The following is a 23903-nucleotide window of genomic DNA, read 5'->3' as shown; positions in this document are numbered from 1 at the left end:
ATATCATATAGGAAGATCAGGATGACTTTGTAAACTGGAGTAATAGTAACAGGATGAAATTTAATAGTGAAAGGTGCAAGGTCATGCATTTAGTGATTAATAACAAGAATTATGGTTATAAATTGAGGACACATCAGTTGGAAGTAACAGAGGAGGAGAAGGACCTCAGAATATTGGTTAATCACAGGATGACTATGAGCCGCCAATGTGATATGGCCGTGAAAAAAGCTAATGCGGTCTTGGGATGCATCAGTTGAGGTATTTCCAGTAAAGATAAGGAGGTGTTAGTACCGTTATACAAGGCACTGGTGAGACCTCATCTGGAATACTGTGTGCAGTTCTGGTCTCCCATGTTTAAGAAGGATGAATTCAAACTGGAACAGGTTCAGAGAAGGGCTACTAGGATGATCCGAGGAATGGAAAACCTGTCTTATGAAAGGAGACTCAAAGAGCTTGGCTTGTTTAGCCTAACCAAAAGAAGGCTGAGGGGAGATATGATTACTCTTTATAAATATATCAGAGGAATAAATATCAGGGAGGGAGAGGAATTATTTAAGCTTAGTACCAATGTGGACACAATAACAAATGGATATAAACTGGACATTAGGAAGTTTAGACTTGAAATTAGACGAAGGTTTCTAACCATTAGAGGAGTGAAGTTCTGGAACAGCCTTCCAAGGGGAGCAGGGGGGGCAAAGACATATCTGGCTTCAAGACTAAGCTTGATAAGTTTATGGAGGGGATGGTATGATAGGATAGCCTAATTTTGGCAATTAATTGATCTTTGATTATTAGCAGGTAAATATGCCCAATGGTCTGTGATGGGATGTTAGATGAGGTGGTATCTGAGTTACTACAGAGAATTCTTTCCTGGGTGCTGGCTGGTGAGTCTTGCCCACATGCTCAGGGTTTAACTGATTGCCATATTTGGGGTCGGAAAGGAATTTTCCTCCAGGGCAGATTGGCAGAGGCCCTGGAGGTTTTTTGCCTTCCTCTGCAGCATGGGGCACGGGTCACTTGCTGGAGGATTCTCTGTACTTTTTAAATCTTTAGGTCTTAAATCACGATTTGAGGACTTCAATAACTCAGACATAGGTTAGGGGGTTGTTACAGGAGTGGGTGGGTGAGATTCTGTGGCCTGCGTTGGGCAGGAGGTCAGACCAGATGATCATAATGGTCCTTTCTGACCTTAAAATCTATGAGTCTATGAGTCTAAGGCTGCAAATTTGTTTCCTTTTCTATTCGCTAAGCTGCCCCTATTGCCTTGTGTTTTTCAGAGGATGCTTATAAAACTCAAGTACGAATAGATGATGAACCGGCTTACTTGGACATTCTAGACACTGCTGGACAGGTGAGTAGTGTCTTAATAAGCAACAGAGGATCCTGTGGCACCTTTAAGACTAACAGAAGTATTGGAGCATAAGCTTTTGTGGGTGAATGCCCACTTCATCAGACGCAAGTTGGCATTCACCCACGAAAGCTTATGCTCCAATACTTCTGTTAGTCTTAAAGGCGCCACAGGACCCTCTGTTTCTTTTTACAGATTCAGACTAACACGGCTACCCCTCTTATAGTGTCTTAATGTATACTTTTGTAACAGAGGTAAAAGCAAAGACCTTAACCTCCAATATATGGGTCACAAGGATGGAGACAAGCTTCACTATTCAGGCATGAAAGGAGCAGTGTCGGCACAACATGTGGAAATTAGTACAAAAGAGATCAAGGGGAGTATCAGAAATACAATGTGACTCAGTTACTTGACCAGTAGAGATAGGCAACATTAGAGCAAATGATTAGTACAATACAGGGTTTTCACATAAACACATGGAGAATGTGTTGTAATAAAGACATGCATAAATGTTACTGCACATTTGATCTTAATGTTTCTGATGTCTTTAGTCAATAATACCAATATTTTGTAGTTTACTTATACTAGTCGATATATTTATATTCCCCCCCTCTATCTTAAATTCCATTGCCAATGGTTTGGTGATAAATGTCTGTAGACATCAATCAAGGAAGGTTTTTTTAATTATTATTATTATATTATACAGTAAGATTAAAGAAAAAACAGAATAAAATCAAGCCCAGCACTATTTGAAACAGTTATATAGTGGATTCACCTCTGTCAGTCTGTAGGGAGTACATAGTTAGATGGATGTTGTAAGTCTTTGCTCTACTATTCCACTAGTAGTTCTGGAAAATCTATGAGGACCATATTGTTATATATCACACTGGAAAGCACTAGGGCACTCCAGAGAAAGTGTATTGCCTGTTTCAGCGCACTCCAGATTCTTGGAGGTCCCCTCAGCCACTTCAGTCATTTGGTTCTCTCCCCCCAAAATCTCACGTTCTAGTAAGCAAAACTCTATCATGGTTTTAGCTAGGAGAAATCTGAAAGTGACAATTTGTTTTATGATTTCCTATGTATAAAAATATTGATTTTGATATACGTGCTGCAAAGATATAAGATATAAGGCAAACATAACAATTAAAAGAGGGATTTTTCTAAAGTACTCAGTGTCCGCCTAACACTAGTCCCAGTGAAGTGGCTGGACCAACACTGGGTACTTCTGAAGTTCCCACCCTAAATGTCAAGCTTCACCAGCCACTGTGATTTCCAAGAGATGAGGTACAAAATCCTCAAAAGATGGTCCAGCAACCCACTTTTCTGCACTTATCTCACAACTTGCTGATTTGTAGTGATTCAGGGAGCGTGGTCTGGTAGCTGGAGTATCATACTAGGAATCAGGACACAAATGTTCTTCTGTCTTCGCTGCCATTGACTTGCACTGTAGTGTATGGAGAAGCCACAGCTCAGTTTCCGTGTCTATTAAAAAAAAAAGAGTATAAAACATACACAGACTTGTGGAACAGTTTAAAAGTGTTTAGAGCTATTACTGAGTCAGAGGGCCAGAGCGGCGTTGTTAAGCCAGCCTAAATCCTTGTATAGACAGAACTAGGTCAATGGAAGAATTCTTCCACTGACTTAGCTACTACCTCTTGGGGAGGTGGATTACATATGCCAATGGGAGAACCCTTCCCATCTGCATAGGTAAGGTCTATGCTGAAGTGGTACAGTGGCACAGCTGTGCCATTGTAGCGTTTCAAGTGTAGACACGCCCTTAATATGGGGTATATAAGCCCCATCAAAATTATATAATAATCATCTCACAGTCTTGTACAACTGAGGCCTAAAAGATAGTTTCAGCCATTAAGGAAAGTCACTCCGACCATTTATAGTTTAGTTTAGGGTAACCACTTTGATTGGATGGAAGGAAGGGAAAACCATTAAAAAAATAAGAAACACCACTTTATTATAAGGGGCCTTTTGGGAAAACCCCATTTCCCTTAGCATATCATGTATGTTTCTCTCCAATGTACATTTCTACTGCCCTCTGGTATACAATGGAATTACCATAAGCTTCAATGTAATATTTAAAATGGTAGTTATCAGTTGTAATACATTTCAATAATCTTAAAATAAAGGACGGGTGGTCACCTGCCTTAGCTACTTTTTCTATTGTGCCAGTTGAAAATGTTTTATCATTTAAACTTTGAACACCATATGACTCCATGAGCCTTTTGAAGTTACGTAACATGCTCGCCATGAGTTCCAGGTTTAACAGTTTGATAAAAGGGCAAGCAACTCCATATGCTATGTAGAATTAAATCAAATGTACAGAGAATATTTCCATTAAAACTGCTCCTTTGCTAGAACATACCCCTCACAAAGTGTAAAATTGGAGTAACTTCACTGAAGAGTTGTTTCCAGACATGAATTAGTGTAAAAGAGAGCAGAATTTGTCCCAATAAAATCTGGTGAATTCTTTTTATAGAAGATAATGTCATGGCATAGGTAGAAATAGCAAATGTGAGCTTCCTAAAATCCCATCTAAAATATCTTTAATCCTTTGCCAGTTGTGTATATACATAAATTGTAACTTTGCACTTCTGACTGAATGCTGTGATTCGTTCCCATTTAATATCTTTATGCTAGAATTGGACCCGGACTGAAAAGTTTATATCTGGTATATATCTGAATGTGTATCAAAATCTGGGATGTTCAGATAAGGGACTGTGGGGAGGGGAGATTGGGGCCATTGTAAACATAGATGCCATTTGAGAAATCGATTTCTGGTTCTGAACTTCTACAAGTAGTTTAAAAGAAAAACAGGTGACCAAGCCATCAAGTTAAGGTGATTTTGAATCCAATCAATTGCTGTTTTTCTTCTCCTTAAATGGAGAATATCAAACCTGAGCAAGCTCTCATCACAAAAAAGAGTCTATATGTTCTGTGAATCCCAAATTCCTGCCTCTCTGAACTACTGGTCCTTCTCTGCTGTCACTCTTCCCTGCTGCTGGCAGGAGATATACTGGATCAATGCTTCTTTTGTCATCTCCTACCACAGATGTGTCCATGCGGTCTTCTCTGCCCTTACTTGGTATGACATGTTGAATCTTGTGTTCAGTACAGTATGTGAATATCTCCTTCTTCTGCTAATCAGTGCATTGAAGTTACCCAGCTCCTGTTCTGTTTGCATTAGAGCTAGTTGGAAAGCACAATGTCCATCCCATGAGAAACTGTGCTAGTTCTACCTTTCTTTTCACCCTAAACTGGGACAAAAAGTCAAAATATGGGAAAATTTCCCTGAACGAAAATTTCGGAAATATTTTAATTTGGAAATGAGAAAACAAAAAAAACACTACTTTTCTGATTGAATTGAAATGACTATTCAACCTGAACGGTGTCATTTTGAATTGACATTTCAGCTTAAAACAATATAGGAATGACATTGGAAGTCAAAATATCAGTTTGAAACAAAATGTTAAAAATATCAACATTTTAAAATGAAACCTTTCGCTTCGTTTCAAAATGTTGATTCTGAAAAAAGTATTTTCCTGTGGAAAACTTTGATTTCGATGGAACCACGTTTTCAGGAGAAAAATCTTTTCAGTGGATGCTTTCCTAACATCTCTAGTTTGCAGGCTGTGGTTGCTTCAAAGCCTGATTCTGGTGTCTTTGGAGTTAATAGCAAAACTCCATTTGACTAAGGGGAGCAGGATGGAGCCCTTATTGGGAAAGAGGCTTGAGTTGAGTTTTCAGCCTCTTTCAGCCTCTTTCCTTTATTAACTGTGTCCCTTGAAACTCACTCCTATGCTGCTCTCTGTCTGTTGGTTGTTCTCACAGTGTTCCCTGACGCACCAGGCCTGAGTCTTCTTTCACATAAATTTGTCTTACACCTGTGTAACTGCATTGCTCTCAAAGGACTGGTTCTGGGATTTTACTGGTGTAAGTGAGAGGAGATTCAGGCTTTTAGTCCTTTATTTCTGCCTCAGATCTGCCGACTGATTATCAGTGACTGGCACCCCCCCAGCTGTCCCAGCCCTACGCAAAGAGCTGTCACACTGAGCTTTGGAAACATTTAGCACTTTCAGTCATTATTCATTCTAAGCTTAAAATGTGTTGCTGCTTCTGCAGCCCTGTTTAAATCTCTCCCTCCAGACACAGCAGTTATCTCCTTTGTTATGTTCTTCCCCTTTTATTCCTTGGCTCATGATCCCAAGCTCTTTATTGAGTCCCCACAAAGGGTTTTTTTTTTTTTTAAAAAAAGCACCACCCAGAACCCTACTTGCAGAAAGAGAACCCTAGACAGGCAGGCAAACTCGTTTGCACACGGAGAAGGTACTTGCACAGACAAACGGGTAAATGCACCTGACAATCAGAACTTACATATGCACAATTATTGGACCAATTTTGCATGTCCAAATGGTGTATTTTTAAATGCAGTTGATGCAGCAGCATATTTTCCAGATTGAAAAAAAACGGCCTTAAAGTGCTAAGGGACATCATTTAAGGAAGAATTTCCTTTGTCTAGAGCGGTTTGTGTTTTAATTCATTTTGAGACAGGCACTTCCAACCTGACAACAGTACACTCTGTCTCTCAAATTGCTAGCAAATCACAAGACAGCCTCGAAGACAAAGATTTTTACCCCCTGCTTCAAGCTTTGAAGAGGGTACCATATTAACCCAACAGCCCTTCAGATAAACACCCTTTTCCAGACTAGACATCATAGTCTGATGGCTCACTCAGATTGTTATCTGTGATCCTTCTAGTTATTCTCAAAACATGTTGCTCCATAATCCTGAATCAGTGCTAGTTGAGTTTCAAACCAAGCTACTGAAGCTTATCTAAAGAAAATTTAAAATGCAGCTTTGGCAGTAATTATATTTTAATGGGCCTTTAGAGCTTATTCTTTTGTGGAGAAAATAACTTTAATGCACATTCTCTTATATATTGTAATGTGTAAATGAAATATTCCCATTTTTTAAGACACTGTATTAGTGAGCTAAACTGTGAACATTATTAACTCAGTGTGCTAAGTGAATAGCATGAATTTAATTTTCTTTTTATATCTATTTGTTAGTCAGGCTGATGCCGGCATTCAGAAAAAATATCAGACCATGATCCTGAATGCTTTGTTGAATTCCTTATCATGGCAAACTACTCTATATTTTGACATTCAGTCTTGCAGAGAGAGACAAAATCCATCTCATCACTAAATCACTTTGTTTCGGAAGTTGCAAATTTGGGAGAAGCATTTGATGTTTGGGAAAGGTATTAAACAAAGATATGCTGGTAAATCATAGATTCAGTGATAGTAATAGATCATAACAGTAGAGGGCTTCTTCTTGTTCTATTATAATCTATGGCAAGGCTTTCACTGACTTCAGTGGGAGAAGGGCCTATGCTGCGTAAAGACAATTTGTCTAGCTGGAGCAGGTGTTTGCGAGCTAAGATTTCTGAGTTTATTTCCTGTCTCTGTAATCAAAGGAATCACAGCATAACCAAGGGTGTCACTTTACCTTTCTACACCTGTTTACCCCTCTGTCATAGGGGTAATATATGGCTGTAGGAAGCAGATATTGACTTAGGGTGAATATCAGAGTTTATTGCTACCAGAGGTGCTGATGTCCCCACTCATTTCCCCTTCCCCCAAAAGTGGCTTTCAAATCATATCACCACAGCACCAGTGGGATGACCCAAGGTATCATTGTGACCTGACCCATGTCTAATAGCAGCCAGTATTTCTACCACTCTCCTTTCCTAGGGATTCTTATTGCAGGACAAGACAGGTTCTGTTCATGATTAGAGTTCCATATTAGGGCTGGGTGAAAGTTTTCAACTTAAACTCTTTTTCTTAAATATAAAAGTCTTTTTTCTAAACAAAAATCTCGTGGAAAATATGTATTTCATTTGAAATTGGTTTTTTTTTCCAAAACACACAAAAATTAGTGGCTTTGATATATATTGGTTTTCCAAAACAAAACATCATTTTGTGCTTTTCCCCACAAAACCACAAGCAAACAGAACCACCACAACAAAAACCCAGAAAATTTCCAAGAAAAAAAATGGGGCAAATATTGTTTTTGTTTGTTTCCAAATTTTTCAGGAAATTACTTACCATTTTCCAAACAGTTCCATAATAGTTTGTACTGGGAATGAGCTTACATCCACCACTAACCAAACTCCACCCGCCACCAGCTCTTACAGCACCACATCATTATGTAGCTCTGTCCCTTTTAATGACACCAGTATCCCATTTCTGTTACCAGCATTACCCCTCTGATGAGAGGTGGATGTCCTTGGAAGTTGCTTCTCAGTGGAGGAGAAATCAGTGACATGGGTATATGCTAAATACAATTTGCTTTATTTACACATATATACTAGCTGGCCACAAACAACAGACAGACAATCCCATATTTCAGAAGACTCATTCCAGACACCAATATCTGCTGCTCAAGAACCAACTCTGCACTGACAACTGATTCCAGCATGAGAAAATCTTCTTGCTACTTGCAACAGCATTCTCAAAACAGAACCCTGAGACTCAGGGTACGTCTACACTACCTGCTGGATCGGCAGGTAGTGATTGATCTATCGGGGATCGATTTATCGCATCTAGTGTAGACGCGATAAAATCAATCCCCGATCGCTCTGCCGTCAACTCCGGAACTCCACCATGGTGAGAGGCGGAAGCAGAGTCGACGAGGGAGTGGCAGCGGTTGACTCACCGCCGTCCTCACGGACAGGTAAATCGACCTAAGATACGCTGACTTCAGCTACGCTATTTGCTTAGCTGAAGTTGCGTATCTTAGGTTGACCCCCAACCCTAGTGTAGACCTAATCTTAAACTCACAACAATGCAATCATTTCTTCCCAGAGTAAAAATGTGCTTACACACTCAGATCATGTGTAACAGTGCTGCCATAACAGAAGAAATACTTGACCAAGTATATGACGTCTGGCAGAAAGTGGGGTTGTGAGCGCCTTGCAAGCTTTGGATCAAGGGGAGTGTAAAAGTGTTTTGGTGCAAGGCAACCATGGCTTAGAAAAAGCTAGCAGTGTTTCATGGTGCACTGTAGCCACTGGATTGGCTGATGGGGGCTCCAAAGTAGGCTGCAAGGAAAAGAGGGGACCATACAAGCAAAAAGGTGTTGAGGTGCCACTGATGAGTTACTTATAGATTCATAGATTCATAGATTCTAGGACTGGAAGGGACCTCGAGAGGTCATCGAGTCCAGTCCCCTGCCCGCATGGCAGGACCAAATACCATCTAGACCATCCCTGATAGACATTTATCTAACCTACTCTTAAATATCTCAAGAGATGGAGATTCCACAACCTCCCTAGGCAATTTATTCCAGTGTTTAACCACCCTGACAGTTAGGAACATTTTCCTAATGTCCAACCTAGACCTCCCTTGCTGCAGTTTAAACCCATTGCTTCTGGTTCTATCCTTAGAGGCTAAGGTGAACAAGTTTTCTCCCTCCTCCTTATGACACCCTTTTAAAGTGGCACTGGAACAATTTGTATAGTGGGGGTTCTGAGAGCATTGAACCAAACTGTAAACCCTGAATATGATTGAACCCACTTCAAGACAGGGGGGGCAGCAGCACCCCCGCACCCTTAGTTCCAGGACCTATGGGTACCTATTCATGTCTTATCTGAACTGCCCAAACCTTTTGAATCTGCCAGATTGCATGGGGAATCTCACACGAAAAGGCTTTCTAAAGAGATTCTTGGTATTTTCCATTTCATGATCATGGGAAACGGAGCAAGCAGAAGCTCTCTTTCAGGATACAGTATTCCAGCACTTTGGCTTCTGTTCTCAAGCAGAACCAGGGAGAGAGGTGCAACCAAATGAAATTAACAAACATCCGCAAATGTTTCAGCTTGAGTTTTCATTGCATATTCATTCGGGTGAGTATTTTAATTGATTCAACACATTTCAACCATTTTTTCTGGCTCTGGGAAATCCTGACTTGGCCGATGCTACTGTTGGGTATGAAAACATTCCAAAAGGGAAAGGAAGGGCTGTCAAGGCTGCTTCCCCACTCTGAACTTTAGGATACAAATGTGGGGGCCTGCATGAAACTTCTAAGCTTAACTACCAGCTTAGATCTGGTCCGCTGCCGCCACTTCCGAAGTGCTAATTCCCTTCCCTGGGTAGTCTTGAGAGACCCTTCACCAATTCCCTGGTGGATCAAGATCCAGCCCCCTTGGATCTAAAAACAAGGAAAATCAATCAGGTTCTTAAAAAGAAGGCTTTTAATTAAAGAAAAAGGTAAAAATCATCTCTGTAAAATCAGGATGGAAAATAACTTTACAGGGTAATCAAACTTAAAGAGCGCAGAGGACCCCCCTCTAGCCTTAGGTTCAAAGTTACAGCAAACAGAGATAAACACTCTAGCAAAAAGGTACATTTACAAGTTGAGAAAACAAAGATACAAACTAACACGCCTTGCCTGGCTGTTTACTTACCAGTTTGAAATATGAGAGACTTGTTCAGAAAGATTTGGAGAGCTTGGATTGATGTCTGGTCCCTCTCAGTGACAAGAGCGAACAACCCCCAACACAAAGAGCACAAACAAAAGCTTTCCCCCCACCAAGATTTGAAAGTATCTTGTCCCCTTATTGGTCCTTTGGGTCAGGTGTCCGCCAGGTTACCTGAGCTTCTTAACCCTTTACAGGTAAAAGGATTTTGGAGTCTCTGGCCAGGAGGGATTATATAATATTGTACACAGGAGGGCAGTTACCCTTCCCTTTATAGTTATGACAAGGGCAAAAGAGGAATTATTTCAAGAAAATTATTAATGCAACATGGGATCTTATTACACCAGATATATTTCAGATTTGTAATTCTCTTGCTTCCTCCGGCTCAGATAGATTTTCTCTCCTGCTTTTGTTAGGGAGTGATAGCTAATGAGAATATATTGTTGCCACAGCAGTTTTATATAATTACCAGAACAGTGTGAGGATACAAAACAAACTTTGCTCAGCAAGTGCTTCCCTTGAAAGAACAAAAGCTCATCTGCAGATATACTGACTGCACCTATATAGGAATTTAGATCTGTTTATCATTCTGATCTCTTTTATCTTCCGCCTCTTATCTACAAATTGGCATCTGACCCCTATTTTAAGGTAGGAGGAGAAAACGAAAACTGCATGAGATTTTTCTCATGGCATGTCCCCCAAATTGTTCTGACAGAGGCAAGGCTTTGTCCCTTTGTCAAACCCCTGAGTGGAGGGATGAACAGAAGAAGATCAAACCCATAGATAACTAGATAGGTACTTTAGATGAGAGGCGATTCAACCCACAGTATCTGTTTCCTGTGGGCCTAATTAGTGCAAGATGAAATCAAATAAGAATGGTAGCATTGGACACCTATTTTGCACTAGCGTAAATGATTACACATGGTGTAAGGGCAACGGGAAAATCAGGCCATTTGGGTCATAGAATCATACCAGACCTTTATGCTGTGATCAACACAAAATCAATACAACTAAAGAAAAGCTATTTCTGTTTCTTTGTATTGAAAGTTTTATTCACAATTCACAACTATTATGATTTCTAAAACATTGCTGTGGCTGAAATTTCACTACGTGTGATGATGACATGCTGTAAGAGACAAAGAAAAGCCCAGCTTGATATTCAAATCCCAAGTTAGGTTTGCAGCTCAAGGGTAGGGGAAATAACCATCTCTTGGGATTTGTAAGGTAAACAAACTGGATGTGGAAGTCACCACAAGGCAGTAAATATGCAAGCCCAGAATGCCATTCTGAGTCACTTATCAGAACATCAATGTGTCAATTCCATGGCCTCCTGTTTTACCTTTGCTGAGCCATACTGGGGAAAATAGTAAGTCTGCGTTCCTTGTGTGAGCTGACATGGGCTTGTTCTAATCCCTGGCGAGCCTTTGCCTGCCAGCTGCAGTCATTACCTCCACACTTCTGTTATTCTGCTGTTTACTAAAATATATTTACTGAGCAATTAATTCCTTCCCTTTACCACTTATGATGCATTTTTGTGATAAAAGATGAAAATCTGTTTTATTCTTGCCTGAATACAAATTAGGAGGGGGGAAGTGTTTTATAGCATGCAATAAACGAAATGCACCTGGGGTGTTTAGAGATAGTTAACAATGAAGCTTGCTTCAGCGAATGCATTTAAGAGAAAATTATAAAAGTGTTTATTCCCAAGGAAGAAACCATTAGCATTAACATGAAAGAAAAAGTTCACTGAGCTGGGGACTGTTGCTTCAAGGTGTTTTATTGCTAGTGTGGAGAATTGATTTAATACTTCCAACCCTGTTTTGGGGTGAATGGAAAGACTGTGTTGACTCCCAGATGAGAGATTGAATATTTTCCTTATTGAGTATGACAGGGAGGTTTGCCACTTTAAGAAAAGTTTGATTAATACACCTCCACTTGCAGCAAATTGGTGAATGGTAGTCACCCTAGGCCAGGAAACAGAGTAAAAACAGGAACCTTGGTGCACAGAAGCTAGTTCTGGAAAGGAGATCTGAACGCTAGAGCTGGTTAGATAGTAGCCTCTTTAGTAGACAAAAGGGCTCTGTCATGCTGTTTTGGAATTTCTATTATTTTTTGTAAGGCTTTGTTCTGCTTCTTTGCTCTGTTGTGGGAAGGAGCCTTGTTATTCTTTCATCCTTACTGATTGGGAGCATCATTGTTTTATAAGCCAGCCGGGCTGTTCAGTCTCCCTGACACTGAGCAACACTAAGTAAAATATTTGCGAAACAAAATGTTTTTCTATCAGTCACTGGGGCAGCACAACCAGAAACAAACTAGATTCATCAAGATGTAAGTTAAAGACACCATTGTTTGACAGTGCACCCCTACTAATGGGTAGTGGGGCCTATTTCAGCAGGGTTTCTGTGGCTGGAAACTCTAAAAGTGTGGGATGGAGGGGGGAAGAGGTGGTGGAAATTGGAAAGTAAGGATGAGCCTGGGCTGGAAAGTTCAAACGTAGATTCGGATCCATATCCTTAACTTCCCAAGTTGAAATGTATTTGGATCTGGTTTTCCAGTTCTGGCTTATATCTAGTGCAGGCACGTGTGGTCAAAAGAGACCATGGATCTTTGCTTCCACCATGCCTGCCCCTACTATATCCCAAAGAACCCCATAGCCCTAGCCCTGCCATGGTTTAAATAGAAAAGAGTCTAATCAAGACCACAAGCTATAATAAGTGAGAACAGGTTTGGACTCTACATACTGTCTCAGAATTTTGTTTTCATTCTGATTTAAGCTGTTCCTAATGCCCTAATGCTGTGGTAATGGATGTGGTATAAGACCCTCTAGAGAGAGAACCAAAACCCCAATGTCTCCGCATTCATTCTGTCCTAATATTGATGGTTGCTTCCCTTTAAGGCTTCTGAAGTTTGAAAGTCCCTCAGGTATTTATAGCAACTTAGTCTGCATAGCCAGGGTGAGGGAAAAGTGCACTATACTGAGGGGAAAAAACAAGAACTCATATCCCTGCACTCCTGCCCATTTCTAGATCCAAACACGACCCAATCCTTTATAGAAGTCTAAAGCACTACCAGGTTCTAGCTGGGATGAGAAGGCCAGGAAAACAGTGGGAAGAATGATGTCGCAGAAACCTCAAGAGGGAGCTTATTTTCCTGAGATTTGTAGCCCTTTTTTCTGCAGATTCAGGAGATTAGGAGACACTTTGGGTATTTATCCAATTAGAAGCTGAACTTCCAACAATCAGAGGCTCACCTGTTATTTATCAGGATCTGAAATAAGGCAACTTACTTTCCTCTTATTTCATTGCCTCTGAAATTAATCATTGGGTGAAATTCTACGGCCAGTGTTATACAGGGGACAGAGGGTCATAATGGTCCCTTCTGTCTTTAAAACCTCCTTTATACTAAGGCATGTTTACACTGCTTTCGCATTACATTTACTCCCATTCCAAGGCCTCTTTACTCTGTGTGTGTGTGTGTGTGTGTGGTGGCACTTTTTAATTTCAGCACTTTGGTCAGCTCCATTAACTGTGCTCTTCATGGTCTGGAGGAAAAATACATGTCTCTAGAATTATGCATCTATCATTTGAAAAGCTAGAGGGTCTCTGCTTCAATAGCTCTATTAATTTTCTTCTTTGAGACCAAGAAACCTGCTCCATGGAATGTGTGCGAGAGAGAGAAACCTACCCCATGGACTGCAAGGGGTTGTTTTAGCTGAACTTGTCTGTTATATCACAAACCACAAATGTTCATTTCTGCTCTTATGTGCCCCAGTTTTATATTGCTTTAGCCTCACTGAGTTCAGAGAATCATACCACAGATGTTACAAAATGTCACCAGAACAAATTTCAGATTTAAAATTCTTTGTTGGGAACAGAGATTATTTTGCATGATAGCTTTGTGCTGTACAATGCCAACCTTTGCAATGCGTTCTTTGCCGTCACCACAAATTAACAGGTAGCAAGGCACACCATGCTCTTTATAATGGGAAAAGATGAGGAAAGATTCCTTCCTGTATTTCTATGGAGAGAGGGAGACTGATCGCTAATCAATGGACTGATTATAACAATAATCCACCTCAACTGCAGACCCGAGGACTGATTCTGACTTACAGCAAGGCCCATTCACATTGTTTTGGCATCCTGCCAAAGGGGTGTAAAGGCGCCTTTAAACAGGTAATTTTACTGCCAGAGCAATGTAAATCGGTATCAGGCCCCCAGTGTTTAAGCCATCGCTACTGTTCTGGTTCTGCTCTATGTCTGCACTTTTATCAAATTCTCCACTTTCCCTTTCAGCTGAGCGGCAGATGGTTTGGTTTGTCTCAGATGGCCTGTTACCTCCTGCTGCAAACTCCTTTTATTCTCCTTCCCCGTACAGCAGCTTTTGTTCCTGATCTTCTGAAAATTAGCTTTGGTAGGAGGAGAAGGGTGAAGTGATGGGGCTTTGATGTTGCTCAGTGCTCTTGCGGCTTTGCTTACACTGGTGACTGGTGGCAGGTGGAGGTGCATTAATCAGTGCAGATGGCACCTGGGTGCAAATGTGCCAATGCAGATTCCAGGATTACCACCTTGACTCTTGTAATGCAAAAAAAACTGGGTGCAATTTCAGCTGGAAACAGAACCTTTTCAGACTTTCTCACCAAAGCTGCTGTGTGCCAGTTCTTTTGCTGAATGCTGAAAAAGTGAAATTCACCTGTTTAACCTAGGGCTGGTGCAATGCCTTCCCCACCATTAGAATTGTGTAGGGGGGAAGCTGTGGAAGGAAACAGCCATGTAACAAAAGGTTTACATGTCAGCCCTGCACAGACCGACATGGAAGTGTGTGATGGGGTGAGATCCATGGGAATTGTCAGATTCAGCAGCGGGATTTGAATCCAGATCTTCTAGGTCCCAGGTGAATGCCCAAATCAGCAGACTATAGCATCAATCTCACTAGCTCTGTTTGGCTTAATAAATATTTAAATAATTATACAAAGTAGAACAGTGTTAATAGCAGAGAGTGAAAGCAACCCACCCCTGAATACCCTACAGCCTGGTGGTTATGGTGCTCGCCTGGCAGGTGGGACACTTGCATTTAAGTCCCTGCTCCAGAGCTGGGACTCAAGCCTGGGTCTCCCATGTCCCTGACAAGTGCCATAACTATTGGAGAACACACTTGTGTTTTGAGTTGACCCAAACTGTTGCCTATAAACTGCTTGCCTGGAAAAAAAATTGCCTAGCTCTGTTGCCTGGTAGGCCTCCACACCTCAAGTAACGACTTTGGACCACTTGCCCCTAGTTTGACTGAACCTGTAACTATTAACACTGACCACCATCTATTTAAATCCTGCCTCCTCTGGGAGATGGTCTAGTGGTCCACTTCCTCCTGTATCTCAGGCCCGGAGATATTCCAGGGAGACTAGTCTCTGTGAAGGGAAGGAACAGGAGAAGTTGGGTCTCATTACAAGAGGGAAGGGGTGTTCAAGAAGCACTTGAGAATTTTACCATCAAGTCCTATTCACTTTAGCGGAGTGGCATATAGAATAATGATCTTAAAATGCGTTTTCAGATAAATGTTCACCTTCACCAAATTAATAAAATTCTCACAGAAACTTAAGAAAACATCAGCTTTTGCAAAAGCAAATCTGTGAAGTGAATTTTAAATCAGTACTTTCACACAGTTGTCTTCACAATGCAAGGTCATGCTTTTGATCCCTCCCCCCCACATACACATTTGTCATTTGAAGGTTTTTTTGTTCTTCCTGTATCCTTCTTGTTCACTTTATCCTTGATTGTTCATTGTCATAGACAGACAATGCACTGGCTCTTTCCGCAACCCCCCCCCCGTGGTGTGTGGTTGGTTTTTTTTATAAATGTGAAAACTTCTTAATAAGAGTGACTCCTGTGGTAATCAGGCAGACAGCTTTGATTAAGAACATCTGTTAGCAGATTCCCAATTCTAAAGTCAAGCAGAAAACAAGACAAGCAGATATAGAAAGGGGCATTTTTCAGATTAAAGATGGGCTCCCTAAGGAGGTTCGGATCTCTTCCAAGATAGGTACAAGCCAAGATCAGACATAAAAATGTATTGAGTGTGGTGCTTGAAACTGTGATGCCTTTGCTGTCTATGTGTTGCACCTTTAAATTTCTAAGAGCTCCACTTCTGTGGGAGCAGCCATTTTGTCCTCAGAGTTGCTACAGTATGTAATAAAGGAGCAAAACATTCTGTACTGTCTTGGAGATTGCTTTTGATTGGTCTTCTCTTATTTAACTCCTGATAGTGTGGCCTAGTGAATAAAGCCCTGAACTGAGATTAAGGAGTCCTTGGTGCCATTTGTTTGCTGGGTAGCAGTACGTCCCCTCATTCTGACTTGGTTTCCCAATCTATAAACTGATAGTGACCTCTGTGAGATCTGTTGAAAAGAAGAGCTAGGTATTATGCTAATTATTTTTTTTAATTTGGAAGTGTACATTTTAATCTGTAAATACCAGCATAAGAAAGGGATCTTTCCCATGCTGGGTTGGTCTCTTGAGAATGAAGCATAGGCAGGTATTATTTACTGTTTGTTTGTTTGTTTGTTTGAATGTTCAGCCTATTTCTCTTTCTTTGGTATGTCCCAAGAGATAATGACCATATTGGTCAGCAAATAACTTGCAGGTCTGTGGGAATGTTTAAAACATTCTTCCAAAACATATTTGTATGCTAAGAAATTGAAGATAAAATTGTCTGTTCCTACATCTTATCATAGAGAAAGGTAAGAGAGATGTCCTGGAGGCCAAATTTAAGCTTCTAGGTAAGAGATTGAAGTTCAGGACCTCCATGACAGTGTGCTCTGAAGTGCTTCCAATTCCACCTGCAGGGCTGAACTGCAAGGTCTCAATGTGTGGATGAGATGATGTAGGGAGGAGAGTTTTGGTGACAATCCAGCTGTAGCATAATGCTCAGCTTGAGACCTTGAACAACATTGCTCGGTGTAATATTCTGTAAAATACATGTAACTCTTGAGGTGCAAATATATATATATATATATATATATATATATATGGCGGAGGAAGGGATATGAATTCATTCCACTAAAAATATTCCATTACACATAACAGGAGTTCACTATATTTAATTTCTTTATCTAATGTTATCTATAGATGAATTTTTAGCAAGTCACTAGTTGCAATGCTATTTGTGTTAGGAAAGATTTGTATTCCCCTCACCCTCTGTCAGACAGCCCCTGCAGTGTTGAGGAGGATGAAAGGCCCAGGGAAGCAGAGCAGTCAATGGGAGCAGAGGGAAACCTTCCCATAGTTGGGACCCTCCTTCCAGATGGTGTTGGGGTGTCCTCTCACACTGAGGTTACATCTCCGGGGGAGGGAACTCCAATCACTAGAAAAAGGCAGGTGTTAGGAATGGGAGATTCAATCATTAGAAACATAGATAGCTGGGTTTGCGATGACCAGGAGAACCATATGGTGATTTGCCTGCCTGGTGCGAAGGTTGCAGTTCTCTACCAGCATCTAGATTGACTTATGTGTAGTGCTGGGGAGGAGCCAGTGGTCACTATCAGAAGACAGGATATTGGGCTAGATGATCTGACCCAGTATGGCCATTCTTTATGCCCTTATTTGCATCAGGGAAGTTCCACATGCATTTTCAGAGGAGACAGATTTGAGACGCCACAATTTAAAGTTGAGTATTGCAAACAACATTAAGTTCTGTTGAATGGATTCCTTGTATTCTTCCTTCCTCTGGGAGCAGCCACAGAAGTTTAGATATTTAGGTCTCAGTTGAGTCCAGAAGTCTATATATATATATATATATATATATATATATATATATTCTGGTTGGACCAGAAACATGTCAAAAATTATTAGACTGGATAAGATCTGAGATCCATCTAGTTCAATATCCTGTCTATGACAGTATTCAGTACCACATGTTTCAAAGGAAGGTGCAAGAAGCCCTAAACTATTCCATTATGGTGTAACTTATCCACAGGGAAATTTTCTTCCTTGACTTCATTAGTTATAAAGTGGTTTGAAGCATGGGAGTTTATATCTGTGTGTGTGTGTTTCCCCTCCACCACTCCCCAATCCAATCTATTGTGTGAAAATTAAAGAAAAATCATGTGGTGTTCTTTGAAATATAGAAAAGTTTTGGTTCTGTTTCTAGCTGGAGTTTATTTTACCTGGACCACTTCGCTCATTCCAAATAGGAAATCATTTGAAATGGAATTTAAAAAAAATTAATGGAGATATCCCATCTCCTAGAACTGGAAGGGACCTTTAAAGGTCATTGAGTTGAGTTGAGCCCCCTGCCTTCACTAGCAGGACCAAGTACTGATTTTGCCCCAGATCCCCAAGTGGCCCTCTCAAGGACTGAACTCACAACCCTGGGTTTAGTAGGCTAATGTTCAAACCACTGAGCTATCCCTCCCCCTAAATCACTTTCCTATTGTATTTTTCAATACACTCCTAGTTATAGTACATAAGTATTAGAACTGATGTCAAGCTGCAAATCATGACAAATCTTCAGTTTGATTCTGAAAATTTTGAAGATATGTGACTTCCTCCAGTCTCTTCTGTTTTGCACTTACCCATGTGGAAATGTTCAATATTTTTTTCCTCATGGATAACAAATGGCATCAGTAATGTTCCTGGAAAAATTAACCAACAAAACACATTTACAGCAGAAAACATTTAAGAGGTATTAGCATTCCGGATGTACAGAACACAATGTATTGTTATCTAGTTTATAAATGAATCAAGGAAAATACTGAATAGTTGTAACGACTTCAGGCTCCACAAAGCTTAGAGCTTGATCCATCTCTGAAATTTTGCAAATTCCAGACCTGTTGGAATGCAAGATTTTGAACTTTTCCATTGTAGAGATGGAGTAAGCAATGGATATTGGATTTGGACTTGAATTAAAACTTCATCAGTGTCTCCAGGAGATTAGATATAGGTTTGGTTTGGTCCCAACTCTAGTAAAATTTAGCACTGGTCTCTTATTGTGTATCATAAATTACCTGTGCCCTAAAATGTATATACTGTCTTATATTCAGGTCCAGAAGATGCTTCTAATGTCAGGGTTCTGAGTGACTAGGCAGAATTAAAGGAAACCAGTGGGAAAATCTAAAAAAGGTCTCTTTGTTTTTAACTTAGTCTTGACTCCATAATTAGCAGCCATGCCAAAGGGGAGAAGGAGGTATGTGGAAACCAGCATCCAAAACCCAAGAAAAACTGCAAATTAACAGGTGGACTGCCCCATCCATTTGCAAATTAACAGGTGGACTGCCCCATCCATTTGCATAGAATAATTAATGCATGCTAAAATAGATCACTGCAAGCATGGCACGAAAGGTGTTTTGGCAGTTAGTCCAACACATATACCTGCAGTAACATGTCAGAATAAGCAGAATAAACTAATTTGTATCTGTTCGTAACATAACTTTACTGTACTGCCATGTCTCGAAACAAAGGGCAGAAGAGGGGATGTAGAAAGACAGGCTTTGAGAAAATGCATGGAATGAGTGAATGACAGCAGCAAACTTGCCTTGCTGAATAAAGCATTCCAGGCCCAGGCCCTTTCTGGCTGAAGTCATTGGGGAATTTTACCATCAACCTCAATGGGAGCAGGACTAAGGCCGATGGTTTGAGTCAAGTTCTGCTCCTAGATGTGTGTGGCAGCTCCCACAGCTCAAATGGGGTTTCACTTGTATAATACAGTGTACCCCTGTGTATTGGAAACCCTATTACCCAACCCTCCATTTTCTGAATCCCTTCTGTGTCCCAAGCATGAGATTCATGGAGGACAAGGAAGGGATTCAAATAATGTGGACGTTTGGATAATAGAGCAGAGACCCCAGGTCAGGACTAAGAGGAGGACGAGTCCCCAGCCACGGGGGAGGCCACTATGCTGCTGAATGGCTCCTGTGTGGTGTACGAAGCCATCTGCAGCCCACCATGTCAAAAGTGAGTGAGCTGGGCCATCATAATGGAGCTGCAGCGGGTTCCCTGTGCTGCCACGGGGCCAGTGTTGGAGGGAGGGAGGCTGTGGTCCTGGTGGGGCAAAGCAGAGACCTTTGGCCATGACTGCAAAGAGGATGAGCCTTTGGTCAGGGGGAAGCCCTCCACTGCTGAATGACTCCTGCTCCCTCAATTATCCAAACTCCCACTTATCAGAAAAAAAAATGGACCTCATATTATTCCAGTAACAGGTATATACTGTATTTACCTCTTTGAGTAGTTTGTCTGTTCATCACAGCAGAAGTCTATGGGCTAAATCCTGTTCTTAGTTACACCAGAGAAACCTGATTGGCTTCTGTGGGATTGCTCACATGTACACATTGAGCTGATAAACATTTTCCAATGCAGCAGTTCTCTATTGTCAAATGAACATTTGCTGTGAACATACAAAAATTTGCAATGAAAAAATTATGAAGATGTTTCATTTTGATAATCTTGAAAGATTTTATTTTGAAGCACTATGTTTCAACTTTTTACAATATATAATATCTAATGGTTTTACAATATCTTGGAAGGAAATTTCAAGTTTTGACAAGTTCTAGTAAATTTGACACAGTATTTCACCAAAAAGCCACCTACTAATCTGCTAGTGTGGAGGTAAGTGTATGAGCTTTTCCCATGTGGAGATAAAGTATTCTGAAATATGTGAGAAACTCCTTGATTAAAGGATGGATCACAATAGTGGATAATGGTCAACAAATATAGAGCCATCAATTGTGGATGATGATAATCCATATGGCCTAGTTGAATACCTTAGAGATGCTTAATGGTGATAATTTTAAAGGGTCATAAGGGTTTTAGGTGCACAGTTCCCACTGAATGTCGGTGAGAGTTAGGGACCTTCCTCCATTAAACTAGTTTGAAAATCCTAATTTAAATTCTCGGGTGGGTAAAAGGTTCAGCTTACAGAGGGTCTCCAACATTTATAGATGTATTCTGAACTTTATCAGAGCCTCTTGAGTATGGAAATCTCGTGAGAACAGGTTCTGTCATGATCATTCTCATTTGGACCAACTGTTGTCGTAGGATTTGGAGCCTTTTCACTTTTATTCCAGGCTGGGATCAAGAAGAACAAAGGCACTTGAAAATTAAAGTTGTTTAAAAAAAAACAATCTTGGTTGGCAATAATTGTATCTGGTTTTTGAACAGCCAAGATTAAGGTTTTCCAAATGTTGTACTCTGAGTTCATACCCATTAACTTCAACGGGAGCAAGACCAAAGCATATGGTTCTGAACCAAAAGCTATCTTTAAAAAATGCTAATGTGGCAAAAAAAAGATCCCATTGAGTTTGGGGTAGATTTTTGGAACAGTTTTTATTTTATTCAAAGTAGCTCACCCATCTTTAGTGACAGTGTCCTACACTGGAATGGAAACTGTTGCTTTTTGAGGTGCTAGATGAAGAATAGAAGTTTTATTATGTATGTATTATGTATGTTTTTCTTGTGTCAAGTCTTCTAGGGACTAATCCAAAGCCCACTCAAGTCAACGGGACATGACGGGGCTCTGGATCAAGTCTATAGACAGGAGACAGGTCTAAATTGCTATCTTTAGGTAATAATATCCAGGTGCTCTTCACTTCTGGTCTGTCACTATCCAATGTGTAGTAAGCATAAACCAACATACAGATATTGTGGAAGAAGCTAGAAAAACATGAGACTAAGAAATATCAGGAATCAATATAAGATTGCTCATCTGTGAAAAAGAAATTGCCTAAGGAAAAACTAGGACGTGAATTACCCAGAGACAAATTGCTGTCTTGGTCCCTGGAGGAAGACTAAATTTTGCTAAGCACTAGTTAATAAAAGTAAACAATCAATCTAAAATTACCCTAGAAAAACTCACCACGTCCATTATTTATAGGTGGATTATTTTGTTTACTAAATTATAGAACATGTCATTCTTACTCTGCAGGCAGAATTCACAGCCATGAGGGACCAATATATGCGAGGTGGAGAGGGTTTCATTATCTGCTATTCCATCACAGACCGCCAATCCTTTCAGGAAGCTGCAGAGTTTAAGGAGCTCATTTATCGTGTCCGGCACACTTATGACATCCCATTGGTGCTGGTGGGAAACAAAATAGATCTTGAGGAGTTCAGGCAGGTAAGTGAAGTTTCTTCCTGCTCCTTTTCCTCTGCTATGTTAGGAGTTTATGCAGCATGTGCCATATGGTACTGTGGAGAATTATTGACCCAGAATAGGCATGGATCAAAGAGCAATGCACCAGGATTGTTAATAAATTAAGGTAAATATTACTGTTCATTTGTATAACCCTTTTCAATCTAACGGAGCCTATTCCACTCATATCTGCAGTTAGCAGGTTTTGTAAACTGATCATATTTGCCCTGGAATCTACTTACATATCAAACATGGAAACCCAGGATGCGATTTATACATAATAGAATTGCACTTTAAATAAATGATGTAAGTTGGGTGTAGAAAAATATAACCGTTTAAAGTGCTGTCCCCTAGTTCATTAGCATCTGTGTTCACATGCATGCCAATCTCCTTTTTCACCTTTTAGCATGTCACCCCCATGTTTCCCTCTCCTTTTCCTTAGAAAATCCAAAGCAACAATAGGAGTGAAATTAGTTTGGGGACTCTGAGAAACATCTAAAGAGTTTCACATTTCTTTCCAGATCATTGACTTTCTCCCTAAACCAGACTGAGACAAAAGCCTAATGGTGACAATCCAGCTGTAGCATAATGCTCAGCTTGAGACCTTGAACAACAGTGCTCGGTGTAATATTCTGTAAAATACATGTAACTCTTTAGGTGCAATATATATATATATAGGGTGGAGGAAGGGATGTGAATTCAATCATTCCACTAAGAATATTCCATTACATATAACAGGAGTTCATTATCTTTAATTTCTTTATCTATAGATGAATTTTCAGCAAGTCACTACTTGCAATGATATTTGTGTTAGAGGGTGAGGGGAATAAAAATCTTTCCTATCAGACAGCCCCTGTGCTGTTGAGGAGGATGAAAGGCCCAGGGAAGCAGAGCAGTCAACGGGAGCAGAAGGAAACCTTCCCATAGTTGGGACCCTCCTTCCAGATAGTGTTGGGGTATCCTCTCGCACTGAGGTTACCTCTCCGGGGGAGGGAACTCCAATCACTAGAAAAAGGCAGATGTTAGTAATGGGAGGATCGATCATTAGAAACATAGATAGCTGGGTTTGTGATGACCAGGAGAACCGTATGGTGATTTGCCTGCCTGGTGCGAAGATTGCGGATCTCTAGAGGCATCTAGATAGACTTATGTGTAGTGCTGGGGAGGAGCCGGTACCAGTGACATAGGGAAGGGTAGGAGAGACATCTTGGAGGCCAAAGTTAGGCTGCTAGGGAAGAAACTGAAATCCAGGACATCTATGGTGGCATTCTCAGAAATGCTCCCAGTTCCACGTGCAGGGCCAGGTAGGCAGGCAGAGCTTCAGAGTCTCAATGCATGGATGAGATTATTGTGCAGAGAAGAGGGGTTTAGATTGATTAGAAACTGGAGAAACTTTTGGGATAGGGGGAGCCTATACAGGAAGGATGGGCTCCACCTAAACCAAAGTGGAACCAGGCTGCTGGCACTTAACATTAAAAAGGTTGAAGAGCAAATTTTAAACTAAGAGATGGGGGAAAGCCTTGGGAATGCAGAGGAGCACGTGGATCGGAGAGAGACTTCTCTTAGAGGAGAGTCTATTGATAGAGATTCTCTAGGTTTTAGTCAGGAGGAGAGGATGGACGAGGATAAAGTAGGGGCCAGATCAGACAAGAAATATTCACATAAAAAAGAATCCAACATATCAGAAAAGGGCAGACAAATAAACAGTGCCAAGTTTTTAAAGTGCTTGTACACAAATGCTAGAAGTCTAAATAATAAGATGGGTGAACTAGAGTGCCTTGTGATAAAGGAGGATATTGATATAATAGGTATCACAGAAACCTGATGGCGTGAGGACAACGAATGGGGCAAAATCATTCCGGGATACAAAATTTAACAGAAGGACAGAACAGGCCATGTCGGGCGGGGGGAGGGAGGGGTAGGGGCGGAGGGGCGTGGCACTATATGTGA

General features: G+C 40.7%; 1 protein-coding gene across 1 annotated transcript in view; it reads left to right on the top strand.

Annotated features, from left to right (window-relative positions):
- RIT2 (Ras like without CAAX 2) overlaps nt 1-23903 on the top strand; it is a 285679-nt gene that overhangs the window by 119596 nt on the left and 142180 nt on the right. Inside the window, exons 3-4 of the mRNA XM_065598690.1 lie at nt 1278-1351; nt 21747-21938. Of these exons, the coding sequence (XP_065454762.1) occupies nt 1278-1351; nt 21747-21938 (266 nt within the window). The remainder of the gene's footprint in view (nt 1-1277; nt 1352-21746; nt 21939-23903) is intronic.

The sequence above is a fragment of the Chrysemys picta genome, chromosome 6 (assembly GCF_011386835.1).
Source record: "Chrysemys picta bellii isolate R12L10 chromosome 6, ASM1138683v2, whole genome shotgun sequence".
In the NCBI taxonomy this organism is placed as follows: domain Eukaryota; kingdom Metazoa; phylum Chordata; order Testudines; family Emydidae; genus Chrysemys; species Chrysemys picta.
Note: the sequence above shows the minus strand (reverse complement) of the source record. Positions and strands in the feature narration are given on the sequence as shown.